Here is a 17,287-nt window from a genome sequence, read left to right on the forward strand (position 1 = left end):
CAAATTAATTAAATTGTTAAGACATTTTTCGTTTTTCAAATTAAACTTAATTGTTCAATATTCGCGATTATCTTTAAAATATTCTTTTAATTTACCCTACTTTACTTATTATAATTAATGTTAAGTTATACTCCATTAATCATAAATTTAACAATAATCAATAATAGTAAAAATGAAAAGTTATGCTTAATTTATGTCTTAATTTTTTTTCTTTAAAGATGTGAAACACCTCAACAATTTAATTAATTTAAAATAAAAGGAGTATTCGATTTGTTCAATATTTTAAATTTAAACGTTCAAAAATTATATTAAAAATGTTATAAGTTGCAATTGTCTTTCTCATATTAATATGATGATCAATAAATGCATTTATGAACTCCATACAATATTTTGACTTTCAAAAACAAAATAAAACAAGTAAAAGTAAATAGAAGAAGTATTATTCGCAACCGCCAAGCCAACCCCCTAAGTATTATCAGAACACACGTAAATAAAAAGGCGACAGATATTTCATGAAATTAGTTGAGTTATCCAAATTAACTCGTACACTATCACCGTTATATTAAATGAAAAGAACACATGCATGCATGAATACAACAATTAATCTATTTTCATAACCAACCCTTCATTAATTAGTGTAGTAGTACTAATTATGATCGTAATCTAACTGTGGTAGGGTGTCTGCTCTTTTTTAAATTTTCTCTTTTATAGAGATGAATAGCTTCACTAGTTTAAATTGGAGGCCTAACTTTTAATTATTTTCTTCTCTATAGACAAACTTCTCGTCATATAAAAAAAAAAATGAGTAGAATTGTTGCTCAAAATGTATCACCAGTAAGAGATTGCGTACCTCTTTATGATCGGAGACAAATGGTAGAAATGTCATCGCCGACGTTTGCTCAGTTGTTGAACAACGTCGGAGATAATGTCACCGGCGACGAAACGGGAGGTTCAGTTCACCAAGTTCTGACAATGGAACTGCCTCTGCAGCAGTCAATTCCATTTGTATTGTCATTCAGTAACCTCACATACAGCGTGAGAGTCCGCCGGAAAAATATTTTTCCGGCGATCTCCGGCCGCCGGAACCGGACAGATGAACCGCGGAGCACGAGGACGAAGGTGCTTTTGAATGATATATCAGGAGAGGCGCGTGACGGAGAACTACTCGCGGTGCTCGGCGCGTCTGGTTCGGGGAAATCGACGTTGATCGATGCTTTAGCTAATCGAATTTCGAAAGATAGCTTGAAAGGGGAGATGAAATTGAACGGTGAGCCATTGCATTCGAAGTTGCTGAAAGTGATATCGGCGTACGTAATGCAAGACGATCTCCTTTATCCGATGCTTACAGTTGAAGAAACTTTAATGTTCTCTGCAGAGTTTCGCCTTCCACGAACTCTATCGAAATCGAAGAAGAAGAGTAGAGTTCAAGCATTAATCGATCAATTAGGACTCAGAAACGCCGCCAAAACTATAATCGGCGATGAAGGCCACCGTGGAGTCTCCGGCGGTGAAAGACGGAGAGTTTCAATCGGAATCGACATCATCCATGATCCAATCATTTTATTTCTCGATGAACCTACCTCCGGTCTCGATTCCACCAGTGCTTTTATGGTGGTTAAAGTTCTTCAACGAATCGCACAGAGCGGAAGTATTGTGATAATGTCGATTCATCAACCAAGTTATCGAATTCTCGGTTTACTTGATCGATTAATCTTCTTATCACGCGGACAGACTGTTTACAGTGGTTCACCGTTCAATTTGCCCCAATTTTTCGCTGATTTTGGTCATCCAATTCCAGAAAACGAGAATAAAACAGAGTTCGCACTTGATTTAATCCGCGAACTCGAAGGTTCACCTAATGGAACAAGTAGTTTAGTTGAATTTAATCGAAAATGGAAAAATAACAATCGGAATTCTGCAACAACACCGACAATATATGATCTATCACTAAAGGAAGCAATAAGTGCAAGCATTTCCACGGGAAAATTGGTTTCTGGTGCTGCTAATCCTACTTCTATGGTTCCTACTTTTGCAAATCCAATATGGACCGAAATGGCAGTACTATCAAACCGATCATTCACAAACTCATGGCGTATGCCGGAGATTTTCGCTGTACGTTTCGGTGCAGTAATGGTCACGGGTTTCATCCTCGCCACCTTGTTCTGGCGGCTCGATGATTCCCCTAGAGGTGTAAGGGAACGGATTGGGTTTTTCGCGTTTGCCATGTCTACAACTTACTATATATGCGCGGAGGCATTGCCCGTTTTCATTCACGAGAGGTTCATTTTCATGAGGGAAACGGCTTACAATGCTTATCGGAGATCATCATATTGCCTCTCTCACGCTTTGGTTTCGATACCATCATTGATATTCCTCTCTCTATCGTTCGCAGCTCTGACTTTCTGGGCTGTTGGCCTAGACGGTGGAGCTTCGAGCTTTCTCTTCTATTTATCTGTCGTCCTTGCTTCCTTTTGGGCTGGTAACTCATTCGTCACGTTCCTGTCTGGTGTCATTCCTCATGTCATGATTGGATACGTAATCGTTGTAGCAATTTTCGCGTATTACCTTCTCTTCAGTGGTTTCTTCTTGAATCGTGATAGGATCCCATCTTACTGGATATGGTTTCACTACATCTCGCTCGTGAAATACCCATATGAAGCAGTGTTGCAGAACGAATTCAAAGATCCCATGAAATGCTTCGTTCGTGGGATTCAATTGTTCGATAACAGCCCACTCGGGGATGTTCCGATTTCGTTGAAGGAGAAATTGTTGGACAGTATAAGCAATACGTTGAACGTAAGGATAACAAATTCGACATGTGTGATGACTGGTGCAGATATATTGGTGCAACAAGGGATAACTCAACTGAACAAATGGAATTGCTTGTGGGTAACAATTGCATGGGGATTTTTCTTTAGGATTTTATTTTATTTTTCTTTGTTATTGGGAAGTAAAAATAAAAGAAGGTAATAATAAGTTAGATATAAATATTATAATAATGTTATTGAAGATAAACTTTTTAATACTACTTTTTTTTTTGTTGTTGTTGTTGGTAATTCATTGTAAGTTGGTTTTATAAATTTGGGTTTTAGGTGTAAAGGTGTTATTGCAATTTGAAAAATTAATAGAACTTGCATGGCTATAATTTCATGGCTTGATGAATGGGCTTTTAATTCTTTTGCCCCCACATTTTCTAAGATATGTTATATGACTATATATTGTATAGTTTTTAAAGAGTTAATAGTAAAAAATAATAATATTTTTATGAGTTTCATATTTTAACTATTCATTATTTTATTTACCTGTCTTATAAATCAGCTCAATGGAATTTGTGGCATAAAAGTTAAATCTTAATAAAAGACCTCAAATATATTTAATAAACTAGCTTTTGCATGTATTACATGTGCCTATCGTGTGATCCGCGTATATTTCGTGCACCATGCGTGTATCCCTAGTTACTTAGTTAAAAAACATTTCAAATTCACAAATATATGTGTTAAGTTAATATATACATCTAGTTAAAAAAAAAAAGAAAAAAAAGTGGGTGCAAGCTCAAAAATGATGAAAAATGATCATATTAATTTCAACAAACTTGATAGTTAAATTCAAAAATGTTGGGCATTATTTAAACTTGGAGAAGTTTGTTTAAGAGATAGTTACTATGAATTATTCAAGAAAAAAAAAGGATTTTTTATATACCTATATTTACTTTTAGTAACTATTGAAAAAAGGATGTACATTGTCGTATTAATTCATTAAGGAGAAGTTTTGAGAGTTCGTAGCATAAAAGGTCTAAAATGTTAACAAAAATTTTTAAAACGGTATATGAATTTTTATTTTAACCAAAAGGGCGAAATATCATAGTAATGTACTCAAAGATAATTTCAGTACTTACTTTTTCTTTTCGTAATTTATTACATATTATTGATTTTTGAAGTCGGGTTTTAGGTCTAATTTTGAGATTAATCAATATTTGTAAGACAGATCGTAACTAATATAGAATAAAATAATTATCTCATATTTTATTTCGAAATTATTATTTTTATAATCTCATCAATTAAATAGCCCCTTAAGTTTTATACATTGACATTTGACAGTATATTATACATTGTATAAACGGTACTCCATATTAATAAGTTTTTAAAATAGTTACTAAATGATAAAGGTATAATTGCAATAAATTAATATATCACTCTTAATTAAGAGAAAAATGTTATAAATACATTGAATAAGTGGATAGTCCATAAAGTTAGTACATGAACAACCATTCATATTCACTAGGTTACATGAACCTTTTTGGATAAGAATGTATCTATTTATTATGATACTTAATATGGTGACCTTAGGAGTGATTTCTCACTCTATAAATATGGTTGTTCATTCACTGTTGTAATATCTACATATGAGACTTACATACACTTGAATAAGAAGAAATTTCTCCTACATCTACTTCTCTTGTCTTCTTCTCTTTATGATTATATTCTTATGAGCTTAGATTTTATAACACGTTATCAGCACGAGACTCTATCCAATTGAGAGTGAGTTCTTGTTTTTCTTTAGCTCATATTTTGGTTGATCTCGTTATGAAGATCAAAGTATTATATGCATAAAATCAGGTATGTATTTTCTAAAATATTTTATGATTTAGAATAAAATAGTGTTCAGTCACTAATAGTTATCAGGAACCGAAGACATATACTACTATTGGTTGAATATGACATGCAATACAAAACATCTTAAATGAAGAAGGTATAAAATTTTAATAGCATGAGTTTGAATATTATTTTGATTGTTTTGAAAGACTCAAATAATAAATCATGTTCTACTTCGGCTTATTATACCGTTGGTTAAGGGTAAGACGATGGATTCAAGTTTCATCGCACCAAAAGGGTAAGACATCAGGTTAAAGTCCGGATGCACCATAATAAAAAGTATTTGAGGATAAGACGATAGGTTCAAGTTCTATCGCACCAAAAGGGTAAGACATCAATTAAAGTTTTGATGCACCGTGATTGGGTTCAAGTCCCATAGAATTATGGCGTAACACGCCTTATATGGATAAGACATTAAGTTTGAGTCAATGCACCATAGTGATAATATAATGATGACTAAGGCTTTGATGAAAAGTCTTGAAATTCGTCTTACTGAATTTGCTCCATTCCTTGAAAAGAATGTGGTAGCAACATATGATAATTTTAAAATCGCATGTTCACTTGCTCCATTCTATCGTATGAATGTGGTAGCAGTAAATAGTTAGTCTGAAAGATGACAAATGATTAACGATATGAAAAAAAGGCATGAAGGGACGGAATTATAATAGTCATCATTGTGGTAATTATAAAAGGAAGAACACTGTGGGTTCTCCAAATAGTCCTTCGAAATGTGAAGGCAGTTTTCATTATCAAAATGGTATGAAAGGTCATTAGACTTGTGAATGTTGTCAACCCAATAATTTGTCAAGTTTACAAATCCTCTATCATGATACAAGAAGATAAAGTGATGGTACACTTAATCTTCCAAAGTGATGTTGAGGTGTGTCATGGAAATATGATGAATTTTAAAGTCATGGCAATGTGCTTATAATGCAAATTTATGAAGTACATATAAATTATTAGTCCATTCCTTGAAGAGAATGTGACTTGTGATGAGTATTGTGCATGCTCGACCATTCTATAAGAGAATGGGTCTAAATGTGATAAAATCATTATGGGTTGGATTTATGCCACAACTCACCTCTATGGAAGGTTTGAGAAAAAATGATATATGTCACTTCTCATCTGTACGGGAGATTTGAGAGGAAATAAATTTTATTTGGCAGAAATGGCTAATTGTATTGTACGTTTTATACTTCATTATGGTATGAACTACCGAAAGGGCAAAAGAAAGAAATAGTTCTTGCCTATAAGGGTTGTGGTCATTATTGTGTGGCAATACAAATTTGTCATTGGTTGTGTACCTATGGTACAACAAAAGTAAAGCAAGAAAGACGTCTTGCTCGTAATGATTTTGACCATGACAATAATAATATAATTTCCTCCTTGAAGGAGATGCTCACCATAGGGATGGTGTCATGCAATATGTGATAGTACACAAAATTAATTACAAGCTCTAACGAGTTGTGCTATTATCAGAGGAATAATATTGGGGTTGTAGTAATTCTCAAAAGAAACTTTTTAAGTTTCGGATGAATTGAAAATAAATATTGAGACTATAAATCACTACAACCGAAGAGGGTTATAAATGTTTATGTAAAAGATTACCCCACTTTTCCTCTTGTTTGTTCCATACAAACATGTACATGCTGATGAAATCACATGTAAAAGTAAATTATAAGTGTACTAAAATAAAGATCAGTTGGCATGACTGGTTGACCATTCCGATTAAATGTGATGCAAACGTGATTGAGAATTCAGGTGATTTATATGATGAAGAAATAAAGATTCTTCAAGAATTCTCTTGTGTTGCTTGTTCTCTTGATAAAATGATCATTGTACCAGCTAAGGTTGGGATTGTAATCCCCTAAAATTTTTGGAACATATAAAAGGGTGAATATGGGCCCGTTCACCTGTCATGTGGATCATTTGCAACTATATGATTGATGCATCTATGCGATGGTCACATGTATTTTGTTGTCAACTTACAAATTGGTTTTTGTAAGGTTGTTTGCTCGAATTGTTAAAATTAAGAGCACAGTTCCAAACTATGAAATTATATTGATAATGCTGGTTGATTTAGCAGAAATTGTATGCCTCCAATTATAGCTAAATCATGGTTATGAGAACAAAACTCCCAAATAAGATTTGGTATGAGATAATTTTATTTAACATGTAGCAACACATGTATGCATCAAACCAACAAGGTTTCCCCATTAAAATTGGTTCAGGGTCAGGAACCATATAATTTTCATCTAAAATGTTGAATGTGCGGTTATGATTTTAATTGCTCCACCACGCACAAAGATGAACTTCCAAATAAGGTTGGAATGAATGTTAGATTTTCTAACATTAGGGGGAGAGATGATTGACAGCTGAAAATTATGTGTGAGGTTAATTATGAATTATCTAGATCCTCGTTAAATAAATATGTGAACTTAAAGTTCAAGGGATAATTCAGTTGCATAATGTTGCAAATCAGTTGCCAGATGAATGCACTGACCCTATGATATAATTCAGCTGCAAATGCTCCAATGTGAAGTCCTTGAAGGACAGAGTCTATGATACGCCGGAAGCGTAATAGACCAATCGATTCCAAATATAAAATTCCTTGAAGAAGGAAGGAGCAAATGATCAATATGGTCATGATAATGAGGCAAGTGCTATAAAAGAGCACATTGACGTAACACTTCATAAAATCTTGAAAAAGGTTCAGCTACCTGAAATAATGAAAAATGAAGAGATCTCGATAAGTTATGTCTTGTTGGAATCGATATCAAATAACCGTCGACGGTATCTTTGATATGAGGTAGCGCTCAATGATATAAATTGTTGACGAGGATCTTGAATTCAAATCTGTCATATAGTGTGGACAGATGAATGGTTGGCCAAGTAAAATGCAATTCAAGTATATTTTGTTTCACTTAGAAAAGTGACATTTTGGACTGGTAGTCCATAAATCAAGGTATAATGTCAGTGGGGTACAAATAAATTATTATGCGATAGTATAACCGTAAGATATCAAATACGGTTTGTGCCTTGGGACATAAAAGTTTATCGCAAAAATCCTGACATTATTGGAGATGTTTTCTCCTTTGGTGGATGCAATGAGGTTTGTTTTGATCTGGCAACATATGAAAAACTTGAATGCATGTAATGAATAATTGTAATGTCTAGCTAGACAATGAAGGTTATATGAAAATCCTTGAAACAATCGAGGTGTCTGAAGCATATAAGAGTTTGAAAGAAACTTTTTCAATAAAGCTTCAAGAATCCTTATATGGATTGAAATAGTCAAGGAAGAAAAAGGGTACAAAAGAATGACCCTAATTGTCCTTGTATTTTTATAAAAAGGTCTTGGTAAGACAAAATTTTGTCTTGACCTACAGATTGATAATTTGACAAATGAAATATTTGTCTAACAGTGCACATACACTGAAAAGTTTTGATGCAATTTTATATGGATAAATCGCATTCATTGAGTACCCCAATGATTATGAGATCACTTGACATAAATGATGATTCAGTTTGATCTCAAAAGAAGGATGAAGAGTTTCTTGGTGATGAAACTCTATCTTGGTGCAATCAGGGCACTAGTGCATCTTACTAACAATATTTGACCAGATATTTGTTTTGCAGTAAATTTACTGGCAAGATTCAGTTTCTCCCCGATAAAAGGACATTGAAATGGTGTTGAGCACATGATTGAATATCCTCGAAGGACCATAGTTATGGTTTTATTCTATTCCGAGGAATCCAAGACAAAATTGATTGGTTACGCAGATGCAGAATATTTATCTGATCCGCATAAAGCTCTATCTCAAGCACGCTATGTGTTTGCATGTGGAGGCACAATAATATCCTGGCGATCAATGAAGCAAATGTTGCTATGCAGAAATAAAAGTCCTCCATGAAGCAAGTCGAAAGTGCGTCTGGTTGAGATAAATGACACACCATATTCAAGAAATGTGTGGTTTTTCTTTGAAAAAGAATATACCAACCACAATGAACGAAGATTGGAGACATCATCACAAGAAATTAAGTGATGTTTTAATCAGGGGGAGTATAATACGCGTTGCACTCTTTTTCCCTTGACCGAGGTTTCTTCCCACTGGGTTTTCCTGGCAAGGTTTTTAATGAGGCAACAAATAGTGCGTATCAAAAGATATGTGTACTCTTTTTCCTTCACTAGAATTTTTTCCCACAGGGTTTTTCCTATTAAGGTTTTAACGAGGCACAATATCTATGGACATCCAAGGGGAAATGTTATAAATACATTGAATAAGTGGATAGTCCATAAAGTTAGTACATGAACAACCATTCATATTCACTAGGTTACATGAACCTTTTTGGATAAGAATGTATCTATTTATTATGATACTTAATATGGTGACCTTAGGAGTGATTTCTCACTCTATAAATAGGGTTGTTCATTCACTATTGTAATATCTACATATGAGACTTACATACACTTGAATAAGAAGAAATTTCTCCTACATCTACTTCTCTTGTCTTCTTCTCTTTATGATTATATTCTTATGAGCTTAGATTTTATAACAAAAAAAACATTTTTTGGTATTCTTAATTGAAAAATAGAACATAGGAAATACTTTACCATGACCTAATTTAATTAACTAGACGATCATCTTAAATATAATTGAAGAACCAATTAATCAAACCAAACTCTAATTTGAGCAATAGTTATAACCTAATTGGATCCAACAATCGTGATAGCTAGCAAGTATTCATTCATTATGAAGGTTTCATATTCGAGAGTACTACTAAAAAAAGGATCGCTTTTTATAAGGAACATTTTACTCTCAAAATGAGATTTTTCGACACAATCTTGGATGAAAATGCATGCATGGATAGAGGATTTTAATTAAAGAAAGTCAAAATATAAATTAAGTAAAAACACTAAGAAGCCAAAAGGATTCGATGTATAATACTTGCTCGGTTTCAATTTATATGTCCAGTTTTGACTAGACACAAATTTAAAAAATAAAGAATATTTGTCGTGCTAATTGCTATACTGCAAGATATATAGAATACTATAATTGATCAAATAACTTTTAATCTTATGATCTTAAAAATGATACATGTGGAGAATGAGAAACTAAAAATTTATCAAAAAAAAAAAAACTGACTAAAAAAAAAAGATGCGATAAACAAATTGAAACAGATAAGATAGTAATATATGCATAAAAATTATAAGAACCAAAATTTCCTTCTTGCATTAGAAATGTTTTGTTCCACAGTATTAAAAAGCAATGAAGTCAGGCTACCAAAATAAGAACATATTAGAAAACAATGTAACATTTGCATAGAAAATATGTTAAACACCACCAAAATTAATATAGCTTCATATTTTTTTTCTTGATAAGAAATTTGGTATACGATCGAGCTTTGAAGAGGGAATCGTTTTACGTACAAGAGGAATTTCCGAGCGCAAATTCAAAAATATGAAAATATAAAGTTAGCACAATTGCAGGGTTAACTTGTAAATATAAATATCGAGTGTGAATAAATTTTGATTGGTGAGAAAACGGGAGAACCTTGGTGTGTGGCACATTAAATCTAACACATCAACAACATATGCATGTTGAAATATTTGCAATTTAGTTGGAGAAGAGTGGAGTGCTAGTCATGTGGACAAAGAGTGTAAGTTTAAAACATATATGCATGTTGACACCCTAGATGAAAGATTTTGTGTTCGAGTCGTGCTTGAGTATGGAAATAATGGCAAATTTATGTTATTCAGAATCTCATTACAAATATTGATCATCGATAAGAAACAAAAATAAAAACATGATGGATTTAAGATTAACAAAAGATGGATTGGAGGTACTATTATGAAGAAGGTGAATCTAAATGGATACTTGAGATGGAATTCTCGAAAATACAATATTCAAAAGTATCTTCGAATATATTATTATGATATTATGTCTAGCTTATTATTTTTACCTCCTTTTATTTTTACTTCCCAATAACAAAGTGAAATAAAATAAAATCCTATAGAAAAATCCCCACGCAATTGTTACCCACAAACAATTCCATTTGTTCAGTTGAGTTATCCCTTGTTGCACCAATACATCTGCGCCACTTGTGAAACAAGTGGAACTTGTTATCGTTACGTTCAATGTTTCGCTTATATTGTCCAATAATTTCTCCTTTATTGAATTCGGTAAATCCCCCAATTGGCTGTTATCGAACAATTGAACCCCACGAACGAAGCATTTCGTGGGGTCTTTGAATTCGTTCAGCAACACTGCTTCATATGGGTATTTCACGAGCGAGAGGTAATGAAACCATATCCAGTAAGATGGGATCCTATCGCGATTCATGTAGAATCCACTGAAGAGGAGGAAGTATCCGAGTAATGCAACTACGATTGTGTAACCGATCATGACATGAGGAACGACACCAGAGAGGAAAGTGACGAATGAATTCCCGGCCCAGATTGAAGCTAGAATGACAGAGAAGTAGAACAAAAAGCCCGAAGCTCCACCGTCTAGGCCAACAGCCCAGAAAGTCAGGGCTGCGAACGATAGAGAGAGGATTATCAATGATGGTAGCGAAACCAAAGCGTGAGAGAGGCAATATGATGATCTCCGATAAGCATTGTAAGCTGTTTCCCTCATGAAAATGTACCTCTCGTGAATGAAAACGGGCAACGCCTCCGCGCATATATAGTAAGTTGTTGACACTGCGAATGCTATAAAACCAAGGCGTTCCCATATGCCTTTAGGGGAATTGTCGAGCCGCCAGAAAATGGTTGAGAGGATAAAACCCGTGACCATTACTGCACTGAAACGGACGAAGAAAATCTCCGGCATACGCCATGAGTTTGTGAATGAACGCTTTGACAGTACTGCCATTTCGGTCCATATTGGATTTGCAAAAGTAGGAACCATAGAAGTAGGATTAGCAGCACCAGAAACCAATTTTCCTCTGGAAATGCTCGCACTTATTGCTTCCTTTAGTGATAGATCATATATTGTCGATGTTGTTGAAGAATTTTTCCATTTTCGATTGAATTCAACTAAATTATTTGTTCCATCAGGTGTGCCTTCGAGTTCGCGGATTAAATCAAGGGCGAACTCTGTTCTGTTCTCGTTTTCTGGAATTGGATGACCAAAATCCGTGAAAAATTGGGGCAAATTGAACGGTGAATCACTGTAAACAGTTTGTCCATGTGATAAGAAGATTAATCGATCAAGTAAACTGAGAATTCGATTACTTGGCTGATGAATCGACATTATCACAATACTTCCGCTCTGTGCGATTCGTTGAAGAACTTTAACCACCATGAAAGCACTGGTGGAATCGAGACCGGAAGTAGGTTCATCGAGAAATAAGATGATCGGATCATGGATGATGTCGATTCCGATCGAAACTCTCCGTCTTTCACCGCCGGAGACTCCTCGGTGGCCTTCATCGCCGATTATAGTTTTGGCGGCGTTTCTGAGTCCTAATTGATCGATTAATGCTTGAACTCTACTTTTCTTCTTCGATTTCGATAGAGTTCGTGGAAGGCGAAACTCTGCTGAGAACATTAAAGTTTCTTCAACTGTAAGCATCGGATAAAGGAGATCGTCTTGCATTACGTACGCCGATATCACTTTCAGCAACTTCGTATGCAATTTCTCACCGTTCAATTTCATCTCCCCTTTCAAGCTATCTTTCGAAATTCGATTAGCTAAAGCATCGATCAACGTCGATTTCCCCGAACCAGACGCGCCGAGCACTGCGAGTAGCTCTCCATCACGCGCCTCCCCTGATATATCATGTAAAAGCACTTTCGTCCTCGTGACCGGCTCTTCCTCTGTCCAGCCCCTGGACATTGCCGGAAAAATGTTTTTCCGGCGAACTGTCACGCTGTATGTGAGGTTGCTAAATGACAGTACAAACGGAATAGAGTTCTGCGGCTGCATCGTCAGAACTTGGTGAACTGGAGTTTCAGTTTCGTCGCCGGTGACATGATCTCCGACGTTGTTCAACAACTGAGCAAACGCCGGCGAAGACATTTCTACCGTCTGTCTCCGATCATAAAGAGGTACACAATCTCTTACCGGTGAAACATTTTGAGCTACAATTTTTGACATTTTTTATATATATCAAAGCTCTATATGTTTTTTTTTCGCTTTCACGGTTTGAATGATAAAATGTTGTGCATGGAACAAGAAAAGAAAAAGCATAGTTATATACGTAAAAAAACTTATTACTACTATTTAATTAAAAGAAATAAAAATTGAACCCGTCAAATTTATATCTTGTATCTATCTTTTTGTAGTAGTGTATGTATCTATCTCTCCAAAATTCTGAATCTGCGTACGTCTCTTTATACATCAAACTAAACTTAAATCCTAGACGCAACATATTATGCATGTTTTTTTACAGTATTTTAGTATTCGTATTAAAGTCTTACATAATTTAAATTTGTGCGCCCATTTTTTTCTAATATAAATAAAAAATCAAACTTAAAATTTAAATTTAAAATTTTTAGTTAAGAGCGAAAAGATCCTAACGGGAGTGTTTTAAACTTAACACTCTTTCTCTAACATGCATGTGTTGTGGAAGTGTTAGTTTTAATTTGCCTATATTGAAATAGATCGGTTGTTAGCAAAGAAACTATAGTTTCTCACCGATCACCTCTTTTATCAAAAAATAAAAAAATAAAAAATTACTCATCTCTGATATATTTGTATCAATTCAATAAATATATGACATATATATATTATTTTCTCCGTCTCATTTTATGTGATATTTTTCGCATTTCGAGATTTAAACAAGTCTATCTTTGACTATAAAGTTTTCATAGATTCTTTTAACATTTTGAATTATCAATTATTGTGACTTATAGTACTCTGGTACATAGTTGACAAATATATACATTTCATTTCAAAAAATTTGAAGGTTTCCATACGCAAACATCTTGTTAAAATAGAACTGTTTGACTCTGGGAAAACGAAAAGTGTTACATAAAATTGAACAAAGAAAGTATAATTTCATTTAAATTGATATGATTTTTTACTTTTTGATTCATATGAGCTTCACAATTGTTGGTGTGTTCTTTTAATGTTTCCATACGCTTTGGGGAATGCTTTTATTTGAGTAGGTGATTTGTGTTCCAAAAGTTTTTGAGGACCAGACTTTTTGTTTGTTTGCTTGGAAACTTCTAATTAGACTTTAGACTTGTAATTCTTATATAACGTGAATCTGAATTAGATGATTCGATGAATTTTGATAATTTAATTGATTTAAAGAGAAGCATTGGGTGCATGTGATCAAAATTGTTTTCATAGCACACGTTATACATGTGATCTATGTGCCAGAAGATTATCTTCTACTTTGACATGAATCTTATTACTTCAATTAGTGACTTCTAACTGCGTGATTGGTGCAAAAAATTATATATTTGGTGCATGTTCATTATTATTTATTTGACGTAAATTTAAATTAATATAGTTGATTAATTTTGATAGCTTATTGCATGTAGTTAGAGCCGTCAAAATGGGCTTACTCCATGGGGCTGACCCAACCTAACTCTTTATTGGGTAGAGTTGGAATGAAATTTTTTAAGCCCATTTGAAATTAGGGTTTATAAGACGAACTCATATAAATATTTGGCCCTTGAGATTTGATGAGGGTCGGACCGGGATCGACCTATGGGCCAAAACTATTTATTTAAGGGTAACTTGCATCATCTCACTAGCATATAAGTTGATTACGTAAATGCACATTATATTGTAAAATTACGAATCTTACCAGATTTTGGTACCTTCAAATACATGTACAAAATTATGTTAATTTGTTCTAGTTATACGATATCTTAGTAGATTCGCATGTATGTAGGATACATAGACAAATCTCGCACCCTCACCTCCCCATCATCTCTCTGCGTATTTGAAATGCATCACAGTAGATACATGTATCTCGTGTATCTAGTTTCTTGATACATGTTAATCACACTAGATTTTTTGTTAGTACTAATGGAACAACACCACTATTTGTCGATTTAAATTAAAATCTTTTTTTACATATATATTATATAATTTTAAATTTATATAATGCAAGCCTTTCAGAGCATTTTCAGGGTTCAGTACCCTATCCCATGTGGTTATGAATGAAATGTGAAGTATAGGATTTGTTATAAATAATAAAGCTTAGAGAAAGGAAAATATGGGAAAAATTGAATTATTTTATTATAAATTTTTAAATGGTATCTTGGGTACCACTTCTTTGTCCTTAAAGGATGCATAATTAGGATTATACTAAAGCAACATGATTTAATTTGTTTAAACAAGTCAAATCACCCCAATTCAATTAAATGATTTAATTTGTTCAAACAAGTCAGATCACCCCAATTTAATTAATTATTACTCCATAAATTATTATTTTTTCATGCATTATGGTTGAGTAATTAAGAAAAGTCACCAACAAAAATATAGTGAAGTAATAAATACTTCATTTTTAACCAAAGCTTCTTGGATTCAAATTTCTTTGGTTCTACACTACACATTAAAGTCCCTGTGAATATGTATTTTCAATAACATGTTTTGGTTGCACTTTGAACACTATTTAAGATATTATCTTTTGGTGTAACAAAAAAAAAAACATAACAACTCATTTATGTTGGATAATATTGGCTTAAAAAGGTCATTGAGTATGTTAGGATTGACTTAAAGGTTGGTCAAATGTAATTTTAAGTCATTTTTAGTTTTTTAGAATGTATGATAAAATTAAAAATAACTTAAAATAAATTTAAAATGACATTAAAAAGTTAAGAGGAAACTAAGCAAATACCTCATAAAAGTTAAATGATTACAAATTGAAAGATTTCAAAGAAATCTTGAAGAATTATTTGGGAAATTTTCTGTAAGTTTTCACTCTTAAAAAAAAAATTGTATATTGAAATGGGCTGCTGAAATGGGATTTGTGTGCTTCAGATGGAATGAAACCCAAAGATAAAATATCATGTCTGTTGACACCCAAATTTTAATCCTTCCCGATAATAATTAATTTACGAGTTTCTCAAATTCCTAACGAATTGAAATAGTCGACTTTATAAGATTCAAATGTTATTCAAGTCTTTTTAGTCGATTTTTATAGTTTGAACTGATATATTTTTTCTCTATTGTTTTTGTATAGTTAGTTTATTTTAGGAAATATTTGAAAATCATCTCAAAATATTTTAGTTTTATTAAAGACTTATTAAACTAGTTTTAGTAACTTGTAGTTCGAAGCCTTAGTTTATAGTTAAATTTATTAGTCTATCTTGTTATGGTTTAACTAATATATTTTTCTTATATAATTCTATATATAGTTAGTTTACTCTAAATATTCGAAAATCGTCTCAAAAGGATTTCGATTTTACTTAACACATTATTAAAATTGATTTTGTCTAAATTGTTAGTTCACGTTTTCTAGTCTTTGGCTTATATTTATGTTAACTACTTCATCTCGTTAAATTTTGAAAGCTCGTATTTTAGTTTTAGTTAATTCGTCTCGTAAATCTTGCCTTAGTGAATTAATTTTCTTTCGCTTTGACTCATTTTAATTCCATCAAGGGAATATTACTGCTGAAAATTCATTTCTCAGCCCCCAAAAAAGCCTAAAACAATTGATATACTAGATATATACACTGGTATACAGATGAAATATATCAAAAACAGGTGCAAAAACGTGAAAATGCAGATCAGAAAATACAGCATACAAAATTAGATACAATACAAGTTTCGGAAGGTTCAAAACAGGCTGGATACGCGTCATATACAGCGGTATATCTTAAAAGTATCTCAGATTTTTTAGGGAAATGGGGCCAAAGCCTATTTGAGTTCCCTGCAGAATTTTGTGAGACATGGGCCAAGGCCCAAAAGAGAAAAGCAGGAAAATGAAGGAAAATATGGGCCAAAGTCCAAGTTTAACTACTTCCTCTCTCAATATTTTTACTATATTGATTGACTAACGTTATTGAATTTCAGTTTTAATTTAATTAATTCCCAGCGATAGCTATCTTTCTTTACTTTATATGTCCAAAAGTTAATGTGTGTGTGTGTGTGTATATATATATATATATATATATATATATTATCTTTTAATTGGTCTTCTGTTATTTAACACTTGAATCTATTACCTTAAGAATGATTTCCTCTAGTTATTTCACCTTAGCAAAATGATTAGAGAAAGAAAAATAAATAGATAAAATCAAATTAGATAGTATTAAGTAAATAATAATAAAAAATAAATTTCCTTTAATTAATTAAAATTTGAAATTTTTCAAAAGGTCTTTTAGTCAAATCGTCGGTCAACCGCGAGTTAGCGGGCATTCCGAGGGTCTAACACCTTCTCGGAATGTACATTTGAAATTCGAACCCTTTTCAATTGATTTTTATCTGTTTTAAATCTTTTGAAAGAACAATTTTAAGTTTTCTTGATTTTACTAAAAAATTAAGTGGTGACTCTGTGATTTGGAAAGTCGATTTCTCTTAAATCATAAGATTAATCGATTTTTTGAAACTTAGTCATTTTTACTTTATATATATTTTTTCGTGAAACAGAAATGACGACTCTGCTGGGGATTTATTAAGTTCTAACCAAAAAGATCTGACTATTTTGACTAATTGTTATTATTA

General features: G+C 32.9%; 2 protein-coding genes across 2 annotated transcripts; one reads left to right on the forward strand and one right to left on the reverse strand.

Moving 5' to 3' along the window:
• Positions 1-690: 690 nt before the first annotated feature.
• On the forward strand, positions 691-3,158 carry LOC107015851 (ABC transporter G family member 6-like). The gene has a single exon (XM_015216271.2). It carries the CDS (start codon positions 802-804, stop codon positions 2,968-2,970), a length of 2,169 nt encoding a protein of 722 aa, XP_015071757.1. The 5' UTR covers positions 691-801; the 3' UTR covers positions 2,971-3,158.
• Positions 3,159-10,535: 7,377 nt separating this feature from the next.
• On the reverse strand, positions 10,536-12,816 carry LOC107017241 (ABC transporter G family member 6-like). Its single transcript, XM_015217508.1, has one exon. It carries the CDS (start codon positions 12,755-12,757, stop codon positions 10,613-10,615), a length of 2,145 nt encoding a protein of 714 aa, XP_015072994.1. The 5' UTR covers positions 12,758-12,816; the 3' UTR covers positions 10,536-10,612.
• Between the last annotated feature and the right edge of the window lie 4,471 nt (positions 12,817-17,287).

The sequence above is a fragment of the Solanum pennellii genome, chromosome 4, assembly GCF_001406875.1.
Source record: "Solanum pennellii chromosome 4, SPENNV200".
NCBI lineage: Eukaryota > Viridiplantae > Streptophyta > Magnoliopsida > Solanales > Solanaceae > Solanum > Solanum pennellii.

Excerpts from the sequence above, each read along its gene's own strand:
- LOC107017241 (XM_015217508.1), bottom strand. The coding sequence starts at position 12,757 with ATGTCAAAAATTGTAGCTCAAAATGTTTCACCGGTAAGAGATTGTGTA.
- LOC107015851 (XM_015216271.2), top strand. The coding sequence starts at position 802 with ATGAGTAGAATTGTTGCTCAAAATGTATCACCAGTAAGAGATTGCGTA.